Below are 26778 nucleotides of genomic sequence, written 5' to 3'. Positions count from 1 at the left end.
CAAGATTATTGATGCCATACATTTAGCCCACATAACCTCTTATTTTTATTTATGTTCTCCATTACGCCCAGTTTAGGATAAAATTATTTTAGATATAATTATTTCTCTTATTTCTTTTTTCTTATTTCAAATGCTGGTTGGTAGTATCAAACTGTTTTTATTCTAATTTATCTGGAAATAATATGTTGCCAGTAGTGTTAGCAGTTGCTGAAATTAGTATGACATTTGAATATTGTGTGGATTGTAATGTAGCTTGTCTCCTTGTATATATGCATTCCCCTGATAAGTACCTCGACATGCAGATCGAAAAGCAGAGTAGTTATTTATAGAATAAGTATATTTTGAGTTCTCTTTGTGATCTTTGCCACATGATCCCTGAACTTCAACTTCTTATATGCTAACACTTCAAGATCCCAAGGCAGATCAGTTTCTTCTAGCATAATCCCCCAATATATTACGACATTTAATAACTTTTCACTCCCAGTGCATGACTTTATATTTACTGACATTGACATGTCGTGTGTTTTCCCATCCCCTCAATTTCCCACCTATTCAAATCATTCTGCAAGTACTGCTTATCATTCATATTCCTGATTACCCTACCTATCTTCCTTCATCAGTAAATTGCTATATTTCGCCTGTCTAATTCTTCCCAATATCATTAATGTATGCATTGAATAACATTAGACTAAGGACTTTTCTTTCTGGTGTACCACTGATTATCTTAAATCTTGCAGACTCATCCAGCATATACACTTTTTAATTCAATCATCAGATTATTATAATATATGAGCAAATTACTCAAAAATGACCATCTCTTACTAAATTCGTGTTGTTCAGTGTTCAGACTGTAAATTCCCTGTCAATCCATTTCTATATGCCATCTCTTTCTAACTTGTCCAAGTTAGAAATTGAAGTCATCTACATGCCACAGGATGGTCTTGACACCTTTGGTCTAGAGATGAATTGGCCCAATACATGTTAAGGAGTTTTATAGGTTCTTAAAAGGAAACAAATATTCAAACATGATTTTATTCTAATTGTTTATTTAAAAATCCGTTAACGCGTTTTTCCTCCGAACGGAGTAGAAATAGTCCAGACCATTTTAGCTCTATCTAAGTTTTGGAGACTGAGGGAGCAGTCAGTCTTCAACTTTAACCAATCGGAGCTGACCCAAACTATGAATCATATTAAACGGCATCCGGAGAAAAGAGTATGGCAGACATCTATTTAATTAATAAATAAGATAAAATATTTTATTGACAATTAACTTAAAATTTAAGCTTATCATTTTGAAGTCCTTACTATTTTTATTAATCCAAATCCTAGTTTGTGTCCTTCCTTTCTCTCAAAGCCATTTGTGTTCGCATATTTTTTGTTTCCGTCCATTATAAAACCTATATGCTGAGGAACTGGTCCGCATTTTAAAATCTTAATCATTAATAGTTGGAACCATGTCACATCTGGTGTCGGGAAGAAACCCGTTGCTGAAGTAAAATATAATCAACAATCAAAAATGGATCGAATATGTACGAGGGTGTTTCTAAAATAAAGTAAGGCCGCATCACACTTGAAATAACATAGTACAGTCGCATTCAACAAGATAGTAGGATAACTGAAAACATTGTCAAGAATAAGGGTGTACAGTGTGATCTTCCTTGGTGTGACAGAGTGACCTTTGTCAATTTCACATATCCAGGACATGGGCAAGAATTACAACCGAAGGCCCACATACCGTATATCGAAATATCTAAAAGTTATAAACCAATCCAATCATCTTTTAAATAAAATAAGTTCTATCCACCTATCGTGATGAATATGTCTTTATAACGATAAAAATAAAAAAAAATATGTGTCGAAAATCAAGAACATATCAAATTAAGAACAAACTGGTATGACTTTATTTTTCTTAAAAGTCCCTCACAAAGTAAGCGATCTGTATTGCTTTTTCTGCTGTCTTTTTTTGCTTCCAGAAAGTGATGGACGAGGGCTTCAAAGTCTTGCCACAAGGCAGAAACAGGGCGAAAGCTAGATGTAACCGAGCGACTGCTTAAAATTCTGCTAATTTTAAGAAGTTGAAGTTCTAGTGTCGCTGCACATTCATGTAGTTTCCTAGCATTCTTATGTGAAGCATGATAAGCCGCATAATCTTTGTCTACTAAACTCGTAAAGCGATTCACTCCTGCCACATTGTTCACTGTGTCACTAACAGACAATTCAAGGAGATGGCTAGCACAATGTACCATCAATACAATAAATACAATAAGAATACCACCAATACAATAAGTACAGATAATAAATACTCCTTTAGTTAATCTTCAGATAATCCTAAACACTCAAGATGACTAATTAAAGAGTTTAGAATTCCTCTGGCAGTTACATATGATAATTCATCAAATCTAGGAAAACACTCACAGGAGCCGAAAACTCAGGATGATCTACACGAACAATAACAATCAATGTTGTTGTGTTACTCATAGTTGTCGATTCATCAAAAAGTAACGATATTTTGTCCTTGGGGTTCACTTTATTGAATATAAATGTTTTTCTCATTTCATTTGCGATATGGCTCACAATGTTAATGCAGGCATTTTCAGAATGAAGAATATATCCCGTGTCTAGGACATTAAGTTCCTGTAAATTTATTTCGTCCTCAAAGTTGTTAAATGATTGATTTCTCCTCGCAACTTTGTAAGCGGTTCGAAACACTTTTCCTGTTACGTCTTTATTACGAGACTATATTTAGAAAACTTCCTCTAATATTTCGTTTTTTTTGCTTCAGATTTTATTTTTTGGTACGCTTTGTGCACTGCACTCATCTTATGATCGTCAATCTTTTTTTCTGAATGACATTAACTGTTGTTTGTGAGTTTGTTCAAAATGACTGAATTTAGCATTTGCCCAATCCGCTGAAATTTTCGTTCCCATCGGTCGACGGCAAAATCTCCGACATCACGACACACTTTACAGCACAACATTTTATTCTTGACATACAGCCACTCGTTTCTCTCATAAGTCATTTTTCTGTAAACGTGTCCAACATTCGGGCCAATTATTATCATAATCTGCTTCCTTTTGACAACATGGATCTTCAGTGTTGGTTTTGTGATCCTCTTCACCTAGTGTATTTTTGGTGCTAGTTTTCTGTTTCACAGGATCATAAGAAGATTCAACAATTTCTGTTTCTTCAGCCTTCCTTTTTTTACTCATTGACATAAAGTTACTTATTTTACTCATTTTGAACAAATGAACACTCGCCTGTTGCAAAGTGAATATAGAACTGATAAACTGATAATGGAAGAAATCAGAAGTGAACACAACTTCCTGTTTCCGGTTGCTTGCCAACCTATGAAACAGGAAAGCAGGGTACCAACTTATGAGTAATCAAAACTGAAAATTCAATTCGTTAACACAGTACCATCTACCGGAATATTTAAATTATATTTTGCTGTCAATAAATCGCAAAAATTTAAAAACTTCTGAAAAGCGGTGCCGGTACTGCGCACCACCAGAAAAAAAAAGCACTGGATTTAATCAATATCGCCCATGTTCTGTTGATGGACCAACGATGCATCGATGAGTAAAAAAAAAAAAATCAGCTAACGCCTTTTTATTCCCGTATACGGGGAGTAGGCGAGGCCATTCAGCCCTATCTAACTTTTGGAGACTGAGTGGGCAGTTCAATCTCCACTGGTACTAAGCTATCACTAGTTAAGCGGTACTCAGTGAAGAGAGACGGCTCAAATGTGCCGCCATCTCGTGGTTCCTAACCCTAACACAATATATTTAATGTCTGAAATAATGTGGGTTCTACGGTCGATTTTCTTGAGTTTACAGGACGAAAAACCCGAGTTTCCGGGAGGAAAAACCTGCTTGCCCGTGCCAGAGATCGACTAACTCGGGAACCGGTCGAAAAAAGGCTGAGAAAAATTTCCTCTAGTCGCCGACTAGACTCGAAACCAAGTCTTCCTTCGTGCGGCCAAGCGCCGTAGTTGGCAAACGCCACATCCACTGAGCTACACAGGCTCTGCATCGATGGGTAATAAAATAAAAATATACATAATTCATAAATTACTGTATTTTTATTCCGTAAAATTTATTTTTACACAAGAATTATTCTGAATATTTCATTTTTAACCTCTCATTTAATAAATGAATTTTTTGTTTCTGATTACGGGTCATATAAAGCGCTGAGACCAGGTTATGATCCCAGGTCTAAAGGCGGTACAATTCTCACTGAGTAACAGTCAGATGTTATGCACAGTAACATCTCTCAATGTTCCTAGCCATCTTTGCTAAAGAAACGTGCTGGCTAGGTCCAAAAGCATCTCGTGCGTGCTCACGAAACTGTGCAAATGGGTCATTCCTATGCAGTCCTAATCTTTCACCCAGTTAACACCGTCTCTTTGTACTACTGCAGAAGCACCTGCTTCGTAAACGACGGCCATGTGTAGCATGCGATATAAATGAAATGCGTTTCCTGATTAATGACACTCGACACTGATCTCTTCTATGTCACCATCAATGTCTCCATGCAACATATTTTTATATAACCATCTTTAGTGGTTGTATGAAAAAGTGATGTGTATTGAAGTAGAATTATACATGCATCATATCAAAACGAAATGTCTTTTACCTAAGGATTCTTTGCTACTTTATTTTTGAAGCACCGTGGTATTTCTTTCAGAATAATCATGTTGTCTTGTTGAATCACATAATATTCTGAAAGAAACATTTCAAGTGCTGCCGAGAATTCGAAAGCTAGTTTTTTAGTTAACAATGTCATTTTGACACCGTATGGCCATTCCCGTACGTTATTAGAAAAAAATCCTTCTGCTAGAAGAAGTGTTATGTAACACGCAGATGCCCTTTCCGCAAAGAGTAACATAACGACAAACCTCATCCGGGATTCGAACCCGCAGCCACTTGGCTGGAGTGCGGATATACTATATACTCGGCTAACCAAGCCGCCAGTTCTTTAAAAATTAATCAAAATAGTAGGAAACAAATTTCTTATGAGATGTAACAAGATCAAGCACTGTCAAACCTTCTGTCACCTTAATTACATGGGGTCTCAGGTAATTATCTTTCAACAGTTAATTAAAATTTATTTTCTTCCAACTCGCCTTGTAGCATTTTACTCCCTTTCCAATCTATGTGCCCTTAGTTGAAATTATGTAGGAAAATAAGGCAAAACAGATTTCTAATAGAAAAGTAATACAAAATAAAATGAAATTACTAAAAGAAAAAAAAAAGGAAAAAGCCTGAAACGTTGAGACGCCAATATTATACTTGATATACTTTTATATACAAATATGTCTTTGAATGCTGCAATCTGATATATATATATATATTACTGCATATGTGTACAATATAGAAATAACCATCTAATGCCACTAATACCATTAGTGGTAAGAGTTGGTGTTGGGTGTATCTGTTGGATTGCAAAGTGTTGTAGACAGTGTGTTGTGTGGAATGTAGTATCCTCCCACGATGAGGCCTTGCACTCCTTAGTGATGTTAAGGCGCGATAAGATTAAGGATAAGTAGTACAGGAATCCATCAACCGTGCAGAGTTTCGAATTAACACAATTATTAAATTTTTACTAAGGTTTTTTTAACACGAGCTAAAAATTCACTTAACATGTTCCATTCACACTGTCCAAAACTTCTCTGATTGTCTTTGACCTTGAAGCGAGACCCAGCTTTATGCTATCATTAAGTACAGGACAGACACAATTCGAAGCTATGTGCTATATTCGGTGACAATTAGTGTAATTGTGGATAACTAGAATGAAACTGTCCCTCCACAAGGAGAAGCACGTGCCCTTCCAATTATATTATACTACATAGATGCTACCAAGAATTTTCATAGTAGCACTGAACACAGTATCTCAGTAAACCCATTGTCATAATATCCACTAATGCCTTTTATTCCTCACTGGGATCAGGCTGGGTCGTTTTACCCCTATCCAACGTTTAGAGCCTGAAGGGATGCCCATCTCAACTGTAGCCAATTGGAGAGAGCTGGCCCAAGACTATCATCAATTTTAAATGGCATCCGGTGAAGAGAGGAAGACAAATTTCGACATCTATTGGGACAAAATCCTAAAGCAATATATTATTGTCTGAAACAATGTGGGTTCTGGGGTATAAAATTTCAAATGCAATTCTATATGTATGTACGTATAAAAGCACATAAAACATGTATAACTTTTACAATCAGAATTGCATTTCAGATTTTCTACATCATTAAGATAGGGCACAGAAATAATCTTCCAAGTAGAATTTAAAGAAAACATTCAAACTAGAATGCCGTATTCTGCATATTGAATTCAGAAAAATCTGTCCGCCCTGAATAAATAAAGGATCTAAATAATACCGCCAGGGAATCTCGTTTGAAGTGTAACAAATGGAGGCACTTCCCCTTCGTAAAATAATTCACCACGAACTTTGTGGTTTTAAAATAAAAGATATTATCGTTCAAGGATATTTATAGCCAAATATCAAAAGAAACTTAATAAAGGGTTTGACAATTCACCAGAGTGATAATGGGAAATAATCTTCGATATTGGAGATAACTTGGTTTGCATAAAATACACAAATTAGTGAGTTTGTATCTTTTATGCTAGTATATCCTCCCTTTATTAGTGCCTAAATTATGTAAATCTATCCCGAGCTTGTGCCTTTTATGCAAACCAAGTCAACTCCTATGCCGAAGGTTACTTCACATTAGTACTCCGGTGAATTTTCGAAACGTTTCTTGAGTTTATTTTTTTTATATTTAGCGACAAAATATTGCTGGATCCATAATATCCTTCATTTTAATATCTTAGCTTAGCTCGCAGCATATCGGCTCTATAGTTTTCAACTTTGCTGTGTTTTTGCCGAGTTCAAATGGCACATGCGACATCGTAAGTCTAAAGTGATCCTTTTTGTCCAAGCTGACAATTAAATAAATGTGTTGACTAATTATCTGATGCTTCCCGTAAACATTTTATAATAAATTATTCTTCAACATTGACTGTGGATAAAAGGAAGAATAAAAAAGACGATTGGCAATGATCAAAAGAGACAAATAATTTTTATCTTTAGAGTAACAATTCAATTACGAGATATGAGTGTGATGATGAAAAAGCAAAAATTGCAAAAATTAACTATCCTAAGGAGAGTAAACAATAATATTATTAACATTGTAATCTACAGGACAGAATGAAATTTCTTTAATTTAAAATAGGTTTGTTTACTTACACTAAATTAGATTTACTCTCTACTGCCTAGGATTACTGAAACATAAAAAGCGCTTAATTTATTGTCATACGCATGTTAAAAACATTGAACGTAGGGCTTACATACTACAGTTTCTAGTTCTTGTGGGCATACTACACGTTTAACAGTTAGTATAAAACGGGAAAACATTTTATAATAAATCTTTAAGGAAAAAGACTGTTCTTTCTCTCTCTCTCGTTTTATTTCTCTTTTTACTGTCTATCCTAGACAATAAATAACGTCCTTATAAAGGATTAAGACTTTATTATTGGAGACATAAATAACCCGGAAACATTGCTCACCTTTACCTAAATAAAACACTTCAAAGTAGTTTTTTTGCTAATACTTAATGTAAAAAAAATATTCCTAATGTAATATATTTACCGATAAGATGTACTTGCATTCATTTCAGATTAAAAAAAGTAAGTATACATTTATAACCAGTGTAAAATTACCATTGAAAACATCGCAGCCTCAGTTATATAATTTATATTATGGTATCTAATATTTTCATGGTATGTTTATATCAGATCATTAAAATTCCACCTTTTCTCCTATCTGAATCCACCATTCGTACACTTGCATCCCTGGTTTATAATAATTATGAAATAATTATTATAAACCAGGGATAATTAATTATTATTTCATAAGCAAAAAAAACTTAAAAGTTTTTTTGCTTATGAAATAATATTATGCTGATGCAAATATCGTTTTCTTATTTATTTACATTAGCTACTTCACACTTCAGTACAGGGATCGATTTCATTCCGGTTGTGATATATATATATATATATATTAAGGATATCAAGTAATTTTATAAACTTGGTTGTTTTACTCCTTCTCCCAAGTAAGCAAAACATTTAAGTTTGCACCTGAACGTAGTTCAAGTCTAAAATGTAGAGCAACACCAGGGCAACTCATTGGAAAGGTGGGTAAAGCTCTGATCACTATTCTTAGTATTTCCCATAATGTAAAACACATCTCACTAGAAGATGTTTACTGTTATACATTATATATTTTTGGTGGGTAGTGACCCCTCCCACCCATAATGTATAACAGTATACATCTTCTAGTGAGATGTGTTTTACATTATGGGAAATACTAAGAATAGTGATCAGATCTTTACCCACCTTTCCAATGAGTTGCCCTAGTGTTGCTCTACATTTTAGACTTGAACTACGTTCAGGTGCAAACTTAAATGTTTTGCTTACTTGGGAGAAGGAGTAAAACAACCAAGTTTATAAAATTACTTGGTATCCTTAATATATATTATCCCCAAAGTAAAAAATTTTCACACACAATGTGTGTGTGTGTGTGTGTGTGTGTGTGTGTGTGTGTGTGTGTGTGTGTGTGTGTGTGTGTGTGTGTGTGTGTGTGTGTGTGTGTGTGTGTGTGTGTGTGTGTGTGTGTGTGTGTGTGTGTGTGTGTGTGTGTGTGTGTGTGTGTGTGTGTGTGTGTGTGTGTGTGTGTGTGTGTGTGTGTGTGTGTGTGTGTGTGTGTGTGTGTGTGTGTGTGTGTGTGTGTGTGTGTGTGTGTGTGTGTGTGTGTGTGTGTGTGTGTGTGTGTGTGTGTGTGTGTGTGTGTGTGTGTGTGTGTGTGTGTGTGTGTGTGTGTGTGTGTGTGTGTGTGTGTGTGTGTGTGTGTGTGTGTGTGTGTGTGTGTGTGTGTGTGTGTGTGTGTGTGTGTGTGTGTGTGTGTGTGTGTGTGTGTGTGTGTGTGTGTGTGTGTGTGTGTGTGTGTGTGTGTGTGTGTGTGTGTGTGTGTGTGTGTGTGTGTGTGTGTGTGTGTGTGTGTGTGTGTGTGTGTGTGTGTGTGTGTGTGTGTGTGTGTGTGTGTGTGTGTGTGTGTGTGTGTGTGTGTGTGTGTGTGTGTGTGTGTGTGTGTGTGTGTGTGTGTGTGTGTGTGTGTGTGTGTGTGTGTGTGTGTGTGTGTGTGTGTGTGTGTGTGTGTGTGTGTGTGTGTGTGTGTGTGTGTGTGTGTGTGTGTGTGTGTGTGTGTGTGTGTGTGTGTGTGTGTGTGTGTGTGTGTGTGTGTGTGTGTGTGTGTGTGTGTGTGTGTGTGTGTGTGTGTGTGTGTGTGTGTGTGTGTGTGTGTGTGTGTGTGTGTGTGTGTGTGTGTGTGTGTGTGTGTGTGTGTGTGTGTGTGTGTGTGTGTGTGTGTGTGTGTGTGTGTGTGTGTGTGTGTGTGTGTGTGTGTGTGTGTGTGTGTGTGTGTGTGTGTGTGTGTGTGTGTGTGTGTGTGTGTGTGTGTGTGTGTGTGTGTGTGTGTGTGTGTGTGTGTGTGTGTGTGTGTGTGTGTGTGTGTGTGTGTGTGTGTGTGTGTGTGTGTGTGTGTGTGTGTGTGTGTGTGTGTGTGTGTGTGTGTGTGTGTGTGTGTGTGTGTGTGTGTGTGTGTGTGTGTGTGTGTGTGTGTGTGTGTGTGTGTGTGTGTGTGTGTGTGTGTGTGTGTGTGTGTGTGTGTGTGTGTGTGTGTGTGTGTGTGTGTGTGTGTGTGTGTGTGTGTGTGTGTGTGTGTGTGTGTGTGTGTGTGTGTGTGTGTGTGTGTGTGTGTGTGTGTGTGTGTGTGTGTGTGTGTGTGTGTGTGTGTGTGTGTGTGTGTGTGTGTGTGTGTGTGTGTGTGTGTGTGTGTGTGTGTGTGTGTGTGTGTGTGTGTGTGTGTGTGTGTGTGTGTGTGTGTGTGTGTGTGTGTGTGTGTGTGTGTGTGTGTGTGTGTGTGTGTGTGTGTGTGTGTGTGTGTGTGTGTGTGTGTGTGTGTGTGTGTGTGTGTGTGTGTGTGTGTGTGTGTGTGTGTGTGTGTGTGTGTGTGTGTGTGTGTGTGTGTGTGTGTGTGTGTGTGTTTATATTATATCAAAAAAAATCAGCTAATGCCTTTTTATTCCCGTATACGGGAGTAGGCGAGGCCGTTTAGCCTTATCTAACTTTTGGAGACTGGGTGGGCAGTTCAATCTCCACTGGCACCAATCAGAGATAGATGGCCCATGGCTATCACTAATTAAGCGGTACACAGTGAAGTGAGACGACTCAAATGTGCCGCCATCTCGTGGTCTCTAACCCTAACGTAATATATTTAATGTCTGAAATAATGTGGGTTCTACGGTCGATTTTCATGAGTTTACGGGACGAAGAACACGAGTTTCCGGTAGGAAAAATCTGCTTGCCCGTGCCAGAGATCGACTAGCTCGGGAAACGGTCGAAAAAAGGATTAGAAAAATTTCCTCTAGTCGCCGACTAGACTTGAAACCAAGTCTTCCTTCGTGCGGCTAAGCGCCATGGTATGAAAACGCCACATCCACTGAGTTACACGTTAAAGATACCAAGCAATTTGAAAAGAGAAAAGAAAAAGAATATTGAGAAAATGCTTCTGATACAGAAAGATAAGTTCGAAAGTAAATCACGAAATTAAATATATTTAGCATTTATTATTATTATTATTATTATTCCGGGCGACTCCATGGAGTCCTTATGCTCATCGAGAGAGGCCCTGAACGTCATGGCCGTCACAACTATTCGACATTCACATAGTGTCTATCATACTTTGCTTTGAACTCATTCACTGTCACAGCACCCACAACAGACTCTGGCAGCTTATTCCACTCATTCACCACTCTCAAAGTAAAAAACCCAGCTCTAACACTCTTACTAACCACACTCTTGCCAGGCTTCCATGCATGGCCTCTAGTTCTTCCAACACCAGTCCTGTTCTCTAAAATATCCTCTGAATTAATGCTGCAGAAACCCTTCAGCAATTTGCTTGCCTTAATTATATCTCCGCTTTTCCGCCTATCAACCAATTTCTGCAACCCACAAATCTTCAACCTGTTTTCATAAGGTTCATTCCATAGATCTGCTATCATCTAGGTCAGTCGTCTCTGGATTTTCTCACCCTCCTCCCCATCAAGAAGAAACCTAGGTGACTAAATCTGAACACAGTAGTCAAGATGTGGTCTTAACAAGGCTCGAAAAAGAGGAACAATATCTTGCTTATCTCTGCTGGTCAAAGTATTCTTCAGCATCCAAGTGATTTGATGAGCTGATTTAGCCACTTTTACAATGTGTCCCCTAAACTTCAACTACCTATCCACCAACAATCCAAAGTTCCTGGCCTCATCAATCTCCTGGAGTAGAGTTCCACCAATCTGATACTACTGCTGCTAATCTTTTCATCCCAAAATGCATAACCTTACATTTTGCCACATTAAATTGACATCCATCTCCTTAGCCCAAAACCTCCAATCTATCTAAATCATCCTGCAAAATTTTGACATCTTCTGCATTCACTATTGCCCTACCCAACTTAGCATCATCAGCGAACAAATGAACCGTTCATCTCAGATCCTTCCCTATATCGTTAATGAAAAAATTAAACAGCAGTGGTTCAAGAACGGAACTCTGTGGCACACCACTAGTCAGCGGCTGTCTTTTAGACTCTACTCCTGAATAAACTACTCTCTGGTATCTCTGCATCAATCACCTTCCTATCCATCTCACCAATCCTGTATCCATTTCCATATGTTGCAGTTTACCGATTACACTTCCATGTGGTATCCTGTCAAAGGCCTTAGACAGCTCCAGCAGTATCACTGTAAACCCATTACCCTTATCCAGTTCAGCCGTCACTGTGTTATGAAACCTGAGCAAATTACTGAGGCATGATCTACCCTTCACAAAACCATGCTGTTCCCCATTCAGTATTTCATTTTCATCAATCCATTCTGGATTTTTCCCTTGACCACTTTCTCCAAGACCTTGACAACGACTCCTGATATGCTGATTGGTCGGTAATTTGCAACAGTAGTCTTGGATCCTCCTTTATGCAGTGGAACTATTTTCCCCTCTTTCCACACCTTCGGGACTAAACCAACCCGAGACTCAGATTAAACAACATGGTCAAGGGCACTGACAATTCTTTAGCCGCTTCACGTAAGACCCGTGCTGGTATACCATCCAGTCCCACAGATGTATTCACATTAAGGTTCTGTAATAGACTATTCACTTCCACTTCATTCACCACAATTCCCCTATAAACTACTGGTTCCTTCATTCCTTCAATGCCACCACCTGGATGATAAACTCTTCCAAATTGCTCACTGAATAATTCCACTATATCGACTGATTCAGTGACCTCCCTACCATCAGCATTCCTGAAAATCATTCTGCCATGTACAGTTTTTCTTTTACTTGCAGCATATTGAAAGAACTGTTTGGGATTCTCTTTAGCTTGCATGGCTAATTTCCGTTAATAATCCGCTTTTGCTTTTCTTACCACACTAGTTACCCTTCTGGCCTGCGCTCTATACCGTTCATGTGCCTGCAGGTCACTATTCTCCTTAAATTCCCTCCACAGTTGTTTCTTTTTTTTGCAACTCAAGTTTAATGGTGTTATTCATCCATTTAACCCCTGCTTGATTTATTATATGGACTATAGGTATACAGTCAGCCATAACCTCCTGCAAATGCTCGTTGACCATTCGCATGCTCTATCAACATCCAGCCCTTGCAGTTTTACATGCTATGCCCCTGAACCATGCTATCTCCTAAGCTTGTCATACTTGCCAGCACGGTAATTCCGCATGTACCCTGTCTTAATCGAAATTTTCACACATTTAGCAACCTCCCAGGTCCAGACCCTATGATCACTCTCACCAGTAGGTGGCAACATGGTCATATTCATTACAGTCAAATTCTCAGATGTTATTACTAGGTCAAGCGCTCTTGAACCCCTTGTATTTTCCATCACATGCTGTCTCAGTTAGTTATCCCTTAGTAACTGAATGAAATCCAGTTTTATCCTCACTTGTCTACTCCTCCTACCGATCGATGTTACCAATGTTGAAATCCCCCATAATAATTACCCTCATTCCATTCATTTCATCAATTTGTCTATGCATATATATATATATATATATTTATATATATATCAAAACAAATCAGCTAATGTCTTTTTGTTTCAATATAGGGTGTAGGCGAGGTCGTTTTTAAACCCTATCTAACCTTTGGAGACTGAGTGGGCAGTTCAATCTCCACTGGTAGCCAATCAGAGATAGCTGGCCCAAGGCTGTCACTAATTAATCGGCACGCAGTGAAGAAGGTGGCTGGTAAGTGCCACCATCTGGTGGTCCCTAACACAATATATTTAATGTCTGAAAATAGTGTGGGTTCGATGGCCAATTTTCTTGAGTTTATGGGACGAAAAACCCGAGTTTCCGGGAGGAAAAACTCGCTCGCCCGATCGACTAACTCTGGAACCGGTCGAGAAAAGGCTTAGAAAAAGATCCTCTAGTCGGATACTAGATGCGAACGCCTTTTGTCATTCCTTTATGGAGATGTATGATGCTATGCATTAAAGGCATGGGCCACTACCCAGACCGGTTTCGACATTTATTGAGGTTTCGTCAGTGGGAGCCATACCAAAAAATGCCACGGTTGAAGTAAGGCAGAGCTTATAAATTTTACCTAAACATGTTGCCACAAGATGCTTTGACCTTATTAAATAAAAATCTCAGGATGAGAGATAGATGTAGAAAGTTTTTTAACTTGGGTATATACTATGGTAATGATACCAAGTATATATATATATACACTTGGTATCTTTAGTCTGTAGTCTATTAAATTAGTTGTATTTCTTATTTATTACTATGAGAATCGACTGTATAAGATTTGTATCATGCTAGCACAGTCTACTTAGAAACGCAATGTATATTCCCATTTCATACTGTTCATACTCTCTCCGAACCATTTTTAGCTTTCTGTTGTGCAAATGATCATTATTGTTGTTATCATAGGCTGGACGTGACCAGCGAGATCTAGAGTTGTGATATTACATGAGAAAGAGAAGCTGCATCACGTGGCTCTTTACACAAAAGATCTCACAGATTGTGACACAAGTTGCTGAACCACTAAAATAAAGAGACATTGTCAATTACAAAGAAATTTATCAGACCATAAAACCTTTTGACATTGGCCGGCAGTCCAAAAAATCTGTTCATTCCAGTTGGTGTTTACATAAAGAACATTTTGAATATTTAGTGTTCAATACATTGACATGGACACTAACTAACCTCTGCTCAAACTCATCTGTTTACAGACACAGTTCACGTAAGACGTCAGTGGTCATCACGGACTCGTTTTCGAGTAATGAGCAATTTAGATGTGTTTACTAACATTCTAAAAGTTGGTATTGCTGCCTTCAACAGTCCCACAAATGTTACACTCTGGAAGTGACCAAAATCACCTGTGATGTTCATGGCGATACTGAAGAATGCAAAAAAAATGTACGTTCTCATCTTCCCCTTATTTGTTAGTCAAGTAATGTGATTTCATGTTTATTTTATTTATTCATATGGCAGAGTACAGGCTATACTTCAATGTTCAATGTTGGAAGTCAGTCTAGAGCCTCCTTCGTCACTTGATCTATCTCCTAAAGGTCACCGTGGAAACGGCGAAGGAGGCAGTCACTGATGATATGTTTGATAGTCTGTAGAGTATGGTTGCATTCACAGTAAGGACTGTTTGACATATTCCAGCATTTAGACTAATAAATGATCCATCTCTTACCAACTCACTCCCCCACTTTCACATAGACGTTTAGTCTTTGCTATTTGTATATTCTACAAATATGTTCATGGAAAATGCTCATCTGAAACAGCATCAATAATTCCTCCACTCTGTACTAAACCCATGGAACACGTTCAGCCACCTTCCAACATCCATTCACAGTACACCTTGAAACCCAAAGAACAAGTTTCTTTTCCTCCTCTTTCATTCCTGCTACTGCTGTACTGTGGAACAGTCTTCCCCTTATGTATTCCCCAAGGAATACAATATGCAAGCTTTTAAATCGAATGTCAGCATCCCACTATTCATATACGGTACTAAAGTACTTTAGGTTGACCAGCCAATCTCTCGTATATGGTCCCAACATAAAAAAAAAAAAAACCACAGCCGCATATGTCCTGGTTCACCCTAATTATATTGTCCGTGAATTTCTAAGAAAAATGAAGCCAGCCTGGCGACTGCAGGGGTCTTTCACAAGAGGCCCATTTAATGGCAAGTTCATAGCCCATTCTTGGTTCCACATGTCATAAGTAGAAGGGCTAGGCAAAGGAAAGGCTCTGGTTATGTCTCAAAATGGGTATCTTGACTTCAGCCGAATTCTTGGGGCAGGGTTATAAGTGTTGAGTGGAGAGGCAGTACGGAGTTATTTGTGATTTTCTACAATACTTTTAATGAAGTCTGTCTTTTTCGTATATTTCGTGGTTGGTTGATGGAGGGCTCCACTAAACGTGCGCATCTTATGTTCAGTTGTGAGTCAAACATGTTGTGTGAAGGCTTTTTTCCAGACTGCTGCGCAGTAACCTGGCGTCCAAACGGTATCATATCATTTAAATTTTTTTAACTTACTTATGTGACTCTATACGAACCACATTACCTGAATATGATACTGTCTAACTCACCAATAGTTCAAAAGAACTTCGCACAGAGGAAAGAATTTTAATCCAAGCAAAAAAAAAAGCTGTCATTACTGGATATGTGAAGATTTTGTATTTTAACGGCGTCGAATTTTTCATGTAATATTTGTATTTTAAATACCCATATTATATGGAGGTATTTCAAATGCAAGCATTTCTTTAAAAGCCATGAAAGCAACAATATTCTCCTTTGGTTGAAAACAATCAAATCCCATTTGATATGTGAAGAACTTCTATAAGGGGCTTTGTTCTTGCAAGATAGACATAGTTGACTATTAAACAGGATGATTCCACATCAGATCATCAATCTGGTTTCTATAAGCCAAGGGTTTCTTGACCAAGATAAGCCATTACGCGTAGGACGTAAGGGAAATATGTCTTACTTGATGAGGAGGATTAAAATATAGCAGCAAATGGATATAGAAAATGGATTCTAGGAATGGAAAGTTATTTTTATTTGTAAATGGGCGAGATTTCTTCGTGTAGCCCAGCTTACATTCAGCCTGAAGCAACATTCGTTTAATTGTAACTTTTTTTTAGGAAAGTCACTTTGATGTGTACTCTCCATAACACAACCCTATGGTTGGGAAAGGGATCTTAGCTTATGAGATAGAAACTGGCCATTTTCTACTCATCCACCTGTTCAGGAAATTGGTCTCTGAAGTTTACTTATAAGGGTTCCAAAACGTATTAAAGTCTCATCCAGTTAGGTAACAGTATCATGTTATGCAAGAGTGTAATTTTTATCATTAAAATATATTTAATAATATACTAAATCAACTCTATCTATAGTAGACTCATAGGAACTACAGACATAATTGGTTATAATGAATTGTTTGCTATATTGACACAGAAATATCTACAAACGGCAGCACCCATCATATATATTGCTAGCTTTTCATTCACACTTAGTGTAGCCATAAACACTGTTACAACTAGAACAGCGGACAAACCTTTAATCAGTAAATCGTTTACAGCTTTCAGTACATACAACTTACACATATAGCAATACTCAATGTTCGAAATATTCTTCTTTCGCCTTCTGGCAAGCACGAAGTCTGTGAGGCGAGATATCTATGGCGGCACACAGAACATCTAAATGAAACGCCTCCACTGCTTGCTCCAAATCCAAAAATCCAAAGTGGTGATGCTGGGATGTGGATTCTTGCGAAATACTCATTGAAGTGGAGAAACGATTTTTGGCAATAAAACAATAGTTTCAAAAATAATCAACAGGGGGAATTATGGCACTGTGAGCGAGAAAAGATTTTGAATATTGCATACACCATCAGCCGTAAAGTGATACAAAGGAAGGACCTCGACTGACTTGTGCTATGGGTTTCACTTTGCCTGAACGCGCGTTGCTTTGCATTTCCAGAGCGCAAATCCATAGAGAGTTTGCGAAAATACCCGATGACATCAAATTCAGTGTGATCCATGTTTCGCTGATTTAAAGAAACACGCAGTTTGACAGTTGAAACACGAAGAGGGCATAAATCTGAAATTCTGCAAATGGCTGAGCTCGTCTATATATATATATATATATATATATATATATATATATATATATATATATATATATATATATATATATATATAACTTGGGTATATACTATGTTAAAGATACCAAACAATTTTATAAGCTAGATTTCAATCCTTTTTCCCAAGTAAGGAAACAGACAAGTAAGTCAAATTTACTGAACTCAACTTTCATAACATTGGTGTCATGTTAAAGGAAATTCCCAATAACACACTATTCTTTTGTTCCTTAAACGTAATATATAAAATTTCAAGAGGTCAGCAACTTCTCACTTATACCAGTGCTTAGTCAGTCTTTCATATTCAGCATAACCTGGCCAAGGAAAAATATTACACTAATTCAATACACAGAAACAGTAACTCTTTTCATCACATATCTTCTGATTAAGTGGTTTAAGTGGTTCTTCTTTTCTCGATTTGAGGACTTTGGTTTTACTGCTGTTGACTTCAAATCCAATCAATGCTACATTTTCTTTTATTTTTTTAAATTAATAATCCGAGTAGTTTGGGTCAACCTGAATGTTGACCCCCCCCCCCCCAAAAAAATCCAACATTATCTGCAAAGCAGAGATTACTTATGTGGTTAGCCTTGTCTTGTCTAATCTTATTGTACTGTTAGAGCATCCAGGTGCTTCTTTTCTTATTCTTTTGGGCTTTCATGGCCCGTCTCAAGATGATCTGATCTGAACTGATATTTCTGCAAATCATCTGTAATGAAGTTCACATGCGGGCGTTTGGCCAAGTGGTTAGCGTATCAGCTCTCCAGCCGAGAAGCGGCGAGTTGGAATACGTTCAAGTGCGTAGATGTTTTTGATTGTCCTTCCAATTCTCTGTAGAGAAAGCATATCCTACTACTTTCTCTAGCAACTGCAGTTGGTTCCCTTCCGAGAGCCCGTAAAACTAGCCAAGAAACCAATGGACAAGTAGTTCGGTATCACCTAAAGCAGTGTACTGGTTAATGGGGGAGAACAGCCCCATCCAGGCACCAACTAAGGGATAATTATTAAAAAAAAAAAAAAATGAAGATCAATGATGAATTATTGATTAATTTTTTTTTCTTATGAGAGAAGTATTTTCAAAATACTCAACCATATGAAGATTTTCTACATTCTTGTGTTTACGTATCTTGTCGTTTTTCCTTTGAATCTCAACTTTCAGATTTCCTTTCTTTGGTGTATTGGAAATTAGCCATTTTCTATATTTCTCGGGGTTTATGCACTTTGTGTAGTTTAATTTCTTTTAGATAGTTCTGGGTTTGATTTTCCTTCACATTTTGAAAGTTTTGTTTGTCATATTGCATAATTCAGTTAGATGATGTTTATTTTCATTTGAATGATTGTAACATGCGAATGGTCCTCCATTCTTTTGTAACTTCTGGAACATTTGATTCTATTTTTACATCGAAAGCTCTGTTTGTAACTGGGAGAACGCACATTGAGGCGGCGTAGAGGTAGCCTGAAAAATATTGAAGAAAGCATTCTTGGAGATTTCATCTCAAGTCTCAATGGGTGCGTAGATGTAGTTGTTTTTGGATTTGAGTTAAAAGTTATAGCCATTATTCTGTAGGAGACTGGAGATAAATGGGGTGTAACTATAGATTATTGTGTTGACAATAGCTCCTATTGTCCCTCCTTGCCACTAAAAAGATTTGTTTGCAGACGTACCTGAAGAAAGTCCATTCCTTTGCATCTTTCTGTCACTTAATTCCATTCAAAATCAATTTTCTACATGTGTTCTTGGGGCAGACAGACTGCTTGCTGATTCTGCTGTGATGCAGAGTTCACAAAATGTTTCGCATTTCACGAGGCATCGAAAGTGGATAAATGCGGGAGTTTCTCCAAAACTGATGCTTTGAGTGCTTACCTGTTTCTGCTGAACTTTAAATTTCAAAATATTTCACTATAAGAGAATAACGCAATTTGATATCCTAGTATTCATTTAATCCAGGTACTAGTAATTTAGTAGCACTAGTATCCCAACTGACACTATCAAAATTTAAAAACAAAATACAGTATACCAAATAGAAATAATTTATCGCCATTATTGATGCCAGCGTTTGTAAGGTTCGTATCAATAATGGTGATAGCGTATTCAGTATTCAGGTCAGTTCAATTGTAATTTCTTTTATTATTGCGAAAAACAATACATACATGCATACAAATTCTAACATATATATGCTTCTTTCACACTGTAATGTACTCTAATGCGTACTTATTATTAGTATTATGATTATTGTTACATGACATCTTAAAGGAGTTCAAAGACGCATTGAGGGAGTCTTTGGACTCCCTCGATGAGTCTTTGGATTCCGTAAAAGACTCATCGAGTGAGAGGAACCTACTCTGCGGCTCTAAGTCTCCACCACCTATTGCATATAACTCTTAATTGTATAAATCTCTCTGTTGTTGAGTCTTTAACTCCGAGAGAATTGAAGTAACAAAAATGTACTCTATATGTATTTATTTTTTTTCAGCCTCTTGTTTGACTGGATTGATCAGTTAAACTAAAATATGACGATTCAAACTTTGCATTTAAAAAATACGTTTACGTTTAAAATTATTTCTGATTTTTTCATTGTAGATTTAGTGTTGCGTGGTTTTTTTCGAAACTTTATTTTAAACTGTGTTATTGTTCCTGAAAAGAAAACGCTAAAACTATCTAAGTTCATAATTAAAAATAAACAATAACAACAACAACAAAAAAAAAAAAAAAAGGAAAAGGAAAAGAAAAAGAAAAAGAAAAAAATCGTAGATGTCAGTCGAGTTCTACTGGCAGACGAAGTGAGTCTCGCCCTTCTAAAGATTTAAAATTACCAAGTGCTTTATTTCTGTCTAAAACTCCATTTCAGTGAACTATTTCACTAATGATTTAAGATACTTATATTGTTTTTCTTCTACTGACTTCAAAAACATTTCTATTCTTTCTTCTTTATTTGCGTAACTGAGCTCGGCGACGTTGCTTTTATGCCCACTGTTAATTTGATCTGGCAATCCTAAATTATCATTTGCTTTTTGTAGGTTCCATTCAGATCTCATTTCCTGTATAAAAAATATATATATATATATATATATTGAAATTCTTTATTTCCAATAATAAAATAATTCAATGAAAAACAAAGCGGGGAAAATATTAAAAAAATACTATCTAATAGAGATGGAATATACGGGATGAATAAAATTAAAGTATCTTTGTTTACGGTCTTGTGGAACGTCATCAGTGATCCAAATGCTGCGAAACTTTGCACAAATATATTAGAATGTAATCTTTATTATGCAAAGCTTTGTTGCTTTTATACGGAACTGATCAATTGTCGCTTTCAGCAAGACAGTGCACCGTGGCATAAGGCTGCTGCTAACTGAAACCTATCGGATGAACTGGAGCGTCGAGTGAGGTTAAGGGATGACCGTCTGACAACGGTCCAAGACCTCATTTCATGTCTACAGGAAGAATGGTCCGAAACTCCCATTGATGGCTATCGTATGCTTGTGGAAAGTATACCCTGTAGAACTGTTGTAGTCATCGCAACGAAAGGAGGCCGTATATGTTTTTTTAAGCAACAGAACTAACAATCAGAGTTTCAGAAAAAAAAAAAAGCCTAATTTACCAATGCCAGAAATCAACTAAATCGGCAACTGAGGTAAGAAAAAAAAAAAGAATAGTTCCCTTACGACTGGAATCGTATTTCTTTGTGATGACTCGTGTTATAGAATAAGCCGCCATTTCAACAGAACATGCAGGGACTCACCTATAATTAATAAAATAACTGTCACTATTACTTTCGTTGGTGGGGTAGCAATGTTACTCAACCAAGAAATTATCTACAAGGTGGTTTCTTGTTGTCTTCCATGTCGAATACTATTTTATGTCTTTAGATGTACTGTATGTATTCGTGTATGAGACTGGCCAATTCGCACTTAATTCAAAATCCTGATTCATAAACCTTGAATCCTGATTCAAGGTTCTTCGTGTCTCCGCCACGAAATATTGGAGTTTCCATGGGGAAAATCCTCCACTCCCATATGAGATTAGCTAACTCATCTTTGATTCAAAAGCTTCATAAAGGTTCTTCACGTCATGACGGTATCCGAACCAAGGTTTTTCCATCAAGTGGGGTCTGTCTAACTGAGGCTCTTAGAGATGTATAAACAATACTAATCAACTGCGAGTTGTTATAAAAAAAAGTTTAAAGAAATACTTAATGAAAATTTTAAAGATTTTGTTGTTTCTAAATTGCTAAATAAACCACCCTCCCAAAATCAGCTAATGCTTTTTATTGCCTTATAGGGATGAGGAAAGGCCTTTTTTTAAAAATCTATCTAGCTTTTAGAGACTGAGTGCAAAGTTCACTCTCCACTGGCAGCCAATCAGAGATAGCTGTCTCAAGTTTATCACTAATTGTAAGCAGCAACCGACGAAGAGACTGGCACACAAGTGCTGTTATCTGTTGGTAGCTAACCCTAACAGGATATGATCTTGTCTGAAATAGTTTGAGTTCAGCAGTCGACATTCTTGACTTTATGTGATGAAAAACCAGAAGACGAAAAGAAAAAATCCTCTTGCCCATAGGAGAGATTGACTAACTCGGTAGCTGGTCGAAGAAAGGCTTACAAAAAAAGTTCCTCCATTCGGCGACTAGATCGGAGGAACATTTTCTAAGTGTTTCCACGAGGGGATTCCCATTTGCTTGAAATATGTGAATAAACTTAAAAAAAATGTTTGTAACACAAATCGTGTATATATATATATGACAGAATGATCATTGACTCGGTTAACATACATAGTTTTATGAAGAATTAAATGACTAGAACCGAGATTTAAGTAAAAAGGTTTTAATATAAAAACACGACTAGTTTCGGCTTGTAACAGCCTTCATCAGATGACATTATAAAAGAAAGAAAAAATAAAAAACACTAAACATTGAGGGTTAAAAGACTATGAACAACACAAACGGTCTTTATACATAAAATCATTGACAAATTCTTTCTTAATCCTCCTAGACATCACTCAGAAGAAACAAATAGATTCAAAGGCAATATATCTATTCCTTACATAAGTACTGTTTCACACAAATTAGCAAACGTTCTAAGAAAATACAATATCAGAACCTTGTTCACTCCACTTCCAAAGATCCGTTCCTTAATTAGCCACCCAAAACCTTGTCATCATCAACTCAAATACCCTGGTGTATATAAAATATTATGTGACTGCGATATTCCTTATTTCGGGCAGACAGACAAATCTATCGAAAAGCGTATGAAAGAACACAGGAGAGACATTACTTACAAGAGACAGCGAGCGAGTGCATTATCAAGTCATATCCTTTTCTTGGCTAATCCTAATGATGATAACCAAAGTCACAAAGTCTGCTGGGAAAAATCTACTAACATCTTCCGTTGCAGTGACCAAATAGAGAGAAAAATTGTGGAATCTAGAGAAATCATCTTCAATCCTATTCATCTAAATAACAACTTAAGCTACAACCTCCCAGATAGTCATTCAGCTGTAATCATGTACTGGCGTTCACGTGATGTAGCAATCACGCACTCTCCCAACAATGCAACAAACGAAAGAACAGCTTCAAATACAACTACAACGTTTTCATGCTAATTATGTATAAAGACTGTCTGTGTTGTTCATAGTCTTTTAACCCTCAATGTTTAGTGTTTTTTCTTTTATAATGTCACCTGAAGAAGGCTGCTACAGGCCGAAACTAGTAGTGTGTTTATATTAAAACCTTTTTACTTAAATCTCGGTTCTAGTCATTTAATTCTTCATAAATATATATATATATATATATATATATATATATATATATATATATATATATATATATATATATATATATATATATATATATATATATATATATATATATATATATATATATATATATAAAGAGAATTTAATGACTGAAACTGAGAATAATTGTAAAGTTTGTAATGGTATAACACACTACTAGTTTCGGCTTTTGACAGTCTTCTTCAGGTGTCTTTTAAAAATAGGAAAGAGCAATAAAAACACTGAAGTTTAAAAAAACTGAGAGACACAGGAAAAAATTGCATTACATAATTAACATGAAAAAATGTTCAGTTACATTTAAGTTGTTCTTTCAATTGTGGCATTGTTTGATGAGTGCGTGCTTGCAGTTTCTCGTGAATGCCAGTACTGAACAACAGCCGAATGACTATTTGGGAGGTTGTAGCTCAAATTGTTATTTAAATGTTCATGATTAAGGATGATTTCTCTGGACTCCACACAATTTTTCTTTCAAGTTCATCATGGCTACGAAAGATGTTTTTGGATCTATCCCAGCAGACTGAATGACCCTAATGTTCATCATCAGGATTGTTCGAGAAACGAACATGACTAGACAAGGCACTGGCGCGTGTTCTTTTGTAAGAGATGTCTCTCTTATGCTCCTCTATACGGAATTCAATAGATTTATCTGTTTGACCAAAGTAAGGGATATTACAGTCACACCATATCTTGTACACGCCAGGATATTTCAGATCATGATGATGAGGCTTCGGATGGCATACTGGAGAGCGGATTAAGGAGAGGAGACGGTTTGAAATTCTGTACCGCAACTCCTGCATTTGCGCACATGCTTGGACGAAACTGTAGTTACATTTAGCTGTCAACATGGGCTTCCTCAAGCATTCGTAGTGAGATGGTTAATCGTGAGATCAATAAAGGTGTGGGATTTAGATGCATTTGACAGAGGACAGATGGTGCCCGACGGATTGCTCACTTCATTTCCGAAATGTTAACAAAGTTGGATTTTCTCGTACAACATTTTCAAGAATGTTCTGGGAATATAAAAATTCCACCAAAATAAAAAGCACCCAGACAAATTGCAAGGGGCAACCAGTCTTAAATGATGGTGGGCTTCACCGTCTGACTCGCATCATATGGAACGATAGGGCGAGACGTTATCTTAAACCACCTCCCATCTGAACGAGGATTCCAGCCAGAAAATCAGTGCAAGGATCGTGAACGTTCAGTTCACCTTTTCAGATTCGTGACCCGCTGTCCTACGAGAATCCCACTTCTAACAACACGGCACCTGGCTGAACGCCTTTTTCTGGGCTAAAGAACATCGGAACTAGACGACTGAGGATCGGCGATGTGTAACCTGGAGTAGTGACTCGCTATTTAAAACTTCCTAGTGCCGATGGGGATATGGAGATATAGCAGCATCCTGAAGCAATGGATCCCGAATGTCAAATCAGAACTGTACAAGTTAGTAGTGGTTCCGTGATGGCCTGCAGTGTTTCAGTTTGATGCCTTTGGGACTTTTGGTGAAATCGAATCTCAATGCTTCCTGGTACATGGAACTCAAGGAAAATCATTTTCACCAATTTATGTCCATCATGCATCCCAATGGAGGTGGGATGCATGATGGACATCAATGGATGTAACCAGCAACTGTTTATATCACAGCACCAACAAGAATGCTGCTTGCTTCCAGGAGCATTCTGTTAACTTCAAAATACTGAAGTCGCCAATTAGAAGCCCCGATTTAAATCCCATCGAAAAACGTTGGGATACTGTAGAGAATAGTGTTTGGGCTAGTGTCCCATCACTGCTAAACGAGCGAATTGTGGACAGCTATGGAGGATGCATGGGTCCCCATACCTGTGAAACATTTTCGCAAGCTTGTGGAATCCTCGCATCGTCATATGGTGACTGTTATCAGGGTTAGTGAGTTCCAGCACGTTACTAGGTAACTATTCCTAATTTAATGACAATTCAATATATGACAGTGATCGGACAGGTTCTTGGCCTAAAAAATGAAAACATACCAAATTTATAATTTCTAAATTACTTTAATTTTTCAACATAATCTCCCGTAAGACTAATACATTTATGCGAGCAATGCTCCGTCGCATTATCCCGTCCCTGTAGTGGTTCTCAGTAAGGTCTGCAATTTTTTAGCAATTGTTTCAGCTATCACATAACTTTGACACACGCTTCGCTCTCTTCCTTTTAAACGTGCCCTGCTGGCATTTTAAATCAATTTAAAGACGGTTCACTTTGTCCACATGAAGTCTCCCTTGAAGGTGATCAAAATTGAATGCATGCTTTCTCTCTTAGTGTCGTTTTATATTGGATTCTTTTGATACTGACACTTACGACAAATTAAACACATTGGCTTATCGTCGATCTGCACAAAATAGTACAAATTGGTACACTTTTCATTAAAAACCCGACAAGAATCACTTGGTTTACGCTGTTTACTCGTTGACGCCATAGTGATGGAAGAGGAACCCAAAAAATGATCCAAAGTGGCCTTGTAACGATTATTATCCACTGAATATGTCTCACACTAATGAAACAAGTCTGGCAATATGAAACCACAATAGGCTATGGTTGACACGACGAACCTGCGTGTTCTTATACACGAATATCACACTGTTCACGATTGACTGACTATGAATTAGATCCCCTTACTTGCATTTATATGAAAAGGAAGTATCGAGAACCTTCGAGATGTGTATTGGAAGTCGCTAGACAGCGCACTCGAACGAACTACTGCTTCAGCCATCTACCTGTGATATTAGTACTAGTACTTAAGTACTGCTTGGCGCTGGTAGACGGCTGAAGGAGCATGTCTATTTAATATTTATTTTTATAGGATTTTATGAAAATATCAAATGCACAGCATTCCTTGTGAATCCGGAAAGCATCTTACAAATCTAAATACCGCAGTACAGCTTAGTAGCCCGCGGGCTTCATTGAAACTATTTAATCACATTTTAATGTAAAGTAGTCATTTTTTCAAAATGGCCGGCTAGCAACGTCAAAGAGCTCCGCGGACCATACGTTCAAGAACCTTGATGTAATGTATCAAAGACATCAAGATGATTTTACACAGGGAAGAATTATTGGAAAGCTTGAAGAAGGCTGCAGAATTAATGGTATTGCCAGAGATCTAGCATAGCATTGTGTTCAGGATCTGGTCAGCTTTTGAAACCAATGAAATGTCTTCTCTACGTTCACTACGACGTTTCCCACACAGGGGGGAGACCATACCTTTAAAGAATAGGGGACAGCTGGCCTCACCTTAGCCAATCACAGAATAGGCCTAAGTCCATCAGCGAATTTAATTGACATCCAAGAACAGTACAGCAGACACTACTGCAATCTAGTTACCCCTAAATTATATTATTGCCTGAAATAGTGTCAGTTGTATGGTCCATTTTCTTAAGTATACGCGATGAAAAACAAACTTTCTGGGAGAAAACATTTTCTTGCTCGTGCAAGAGATCAACTAAGTAAGGAACCGGTTGAAGAAACACATAAAAAATTCGTTCAGTTGATGAATATAGCATAACACTGTAGATGAACACAGCTACATAAACCTGTCAGTTGTGTATATGAAATCATTTTGAAAAGGTATCACTAGGAAAGGGATCAGAAACTGGAAAGATGGACAAAAATAAATTGTGATATTATTAAATGAGAATCCTTTATAGCTATCTTTAGTCAAAGCGAATATAC

The 26778-nt window shown here is 37.3% G+C and overlaps 1 protein-coding gene across 1 annotated transcript in view; it reads right to left on the bottom strand.

Annotated features, from left to right (window-relative positions):
* Positions 1-20126: 20126 nt before the first annotated feature.
* The window catches only part of LOC150095985 (dehydrodolichyl diphosphate synthase complex subunit Dhdds-like), a 41394-nt gene continuing 34742 nt past the window's right edge, over positions 20127-26778 (bottom strand). The window contains exon 6 of the mRNA XM_090409581.1: positions 20127-20312. Within this exon, the coding sequence (XP_090265707.1) occupies positions 20127-20312 (186 nt within the window). The remainder of the gene's footprint in view (positions 20313-26778) is intronic.

Source organism: Typopeltis vanoorti, chromosome 19 (assembly GCF_054136105.1).
Source record: "Typopeltis vanoorti isolate ZY-2024b chromosome 19, IOZ_Tvanoo_1.0, whole genome shotgun sequence".
Lineage (NCBI taxonomy): Eukaryota > Metazoa > Arthropoda > Arachnida > Uropygi > Thelyphonidae > Typopeltis > Typopeltis vanoorti.
This window is presented reverse-complemented; position numbering and strand designations above follow the sequence as displayed.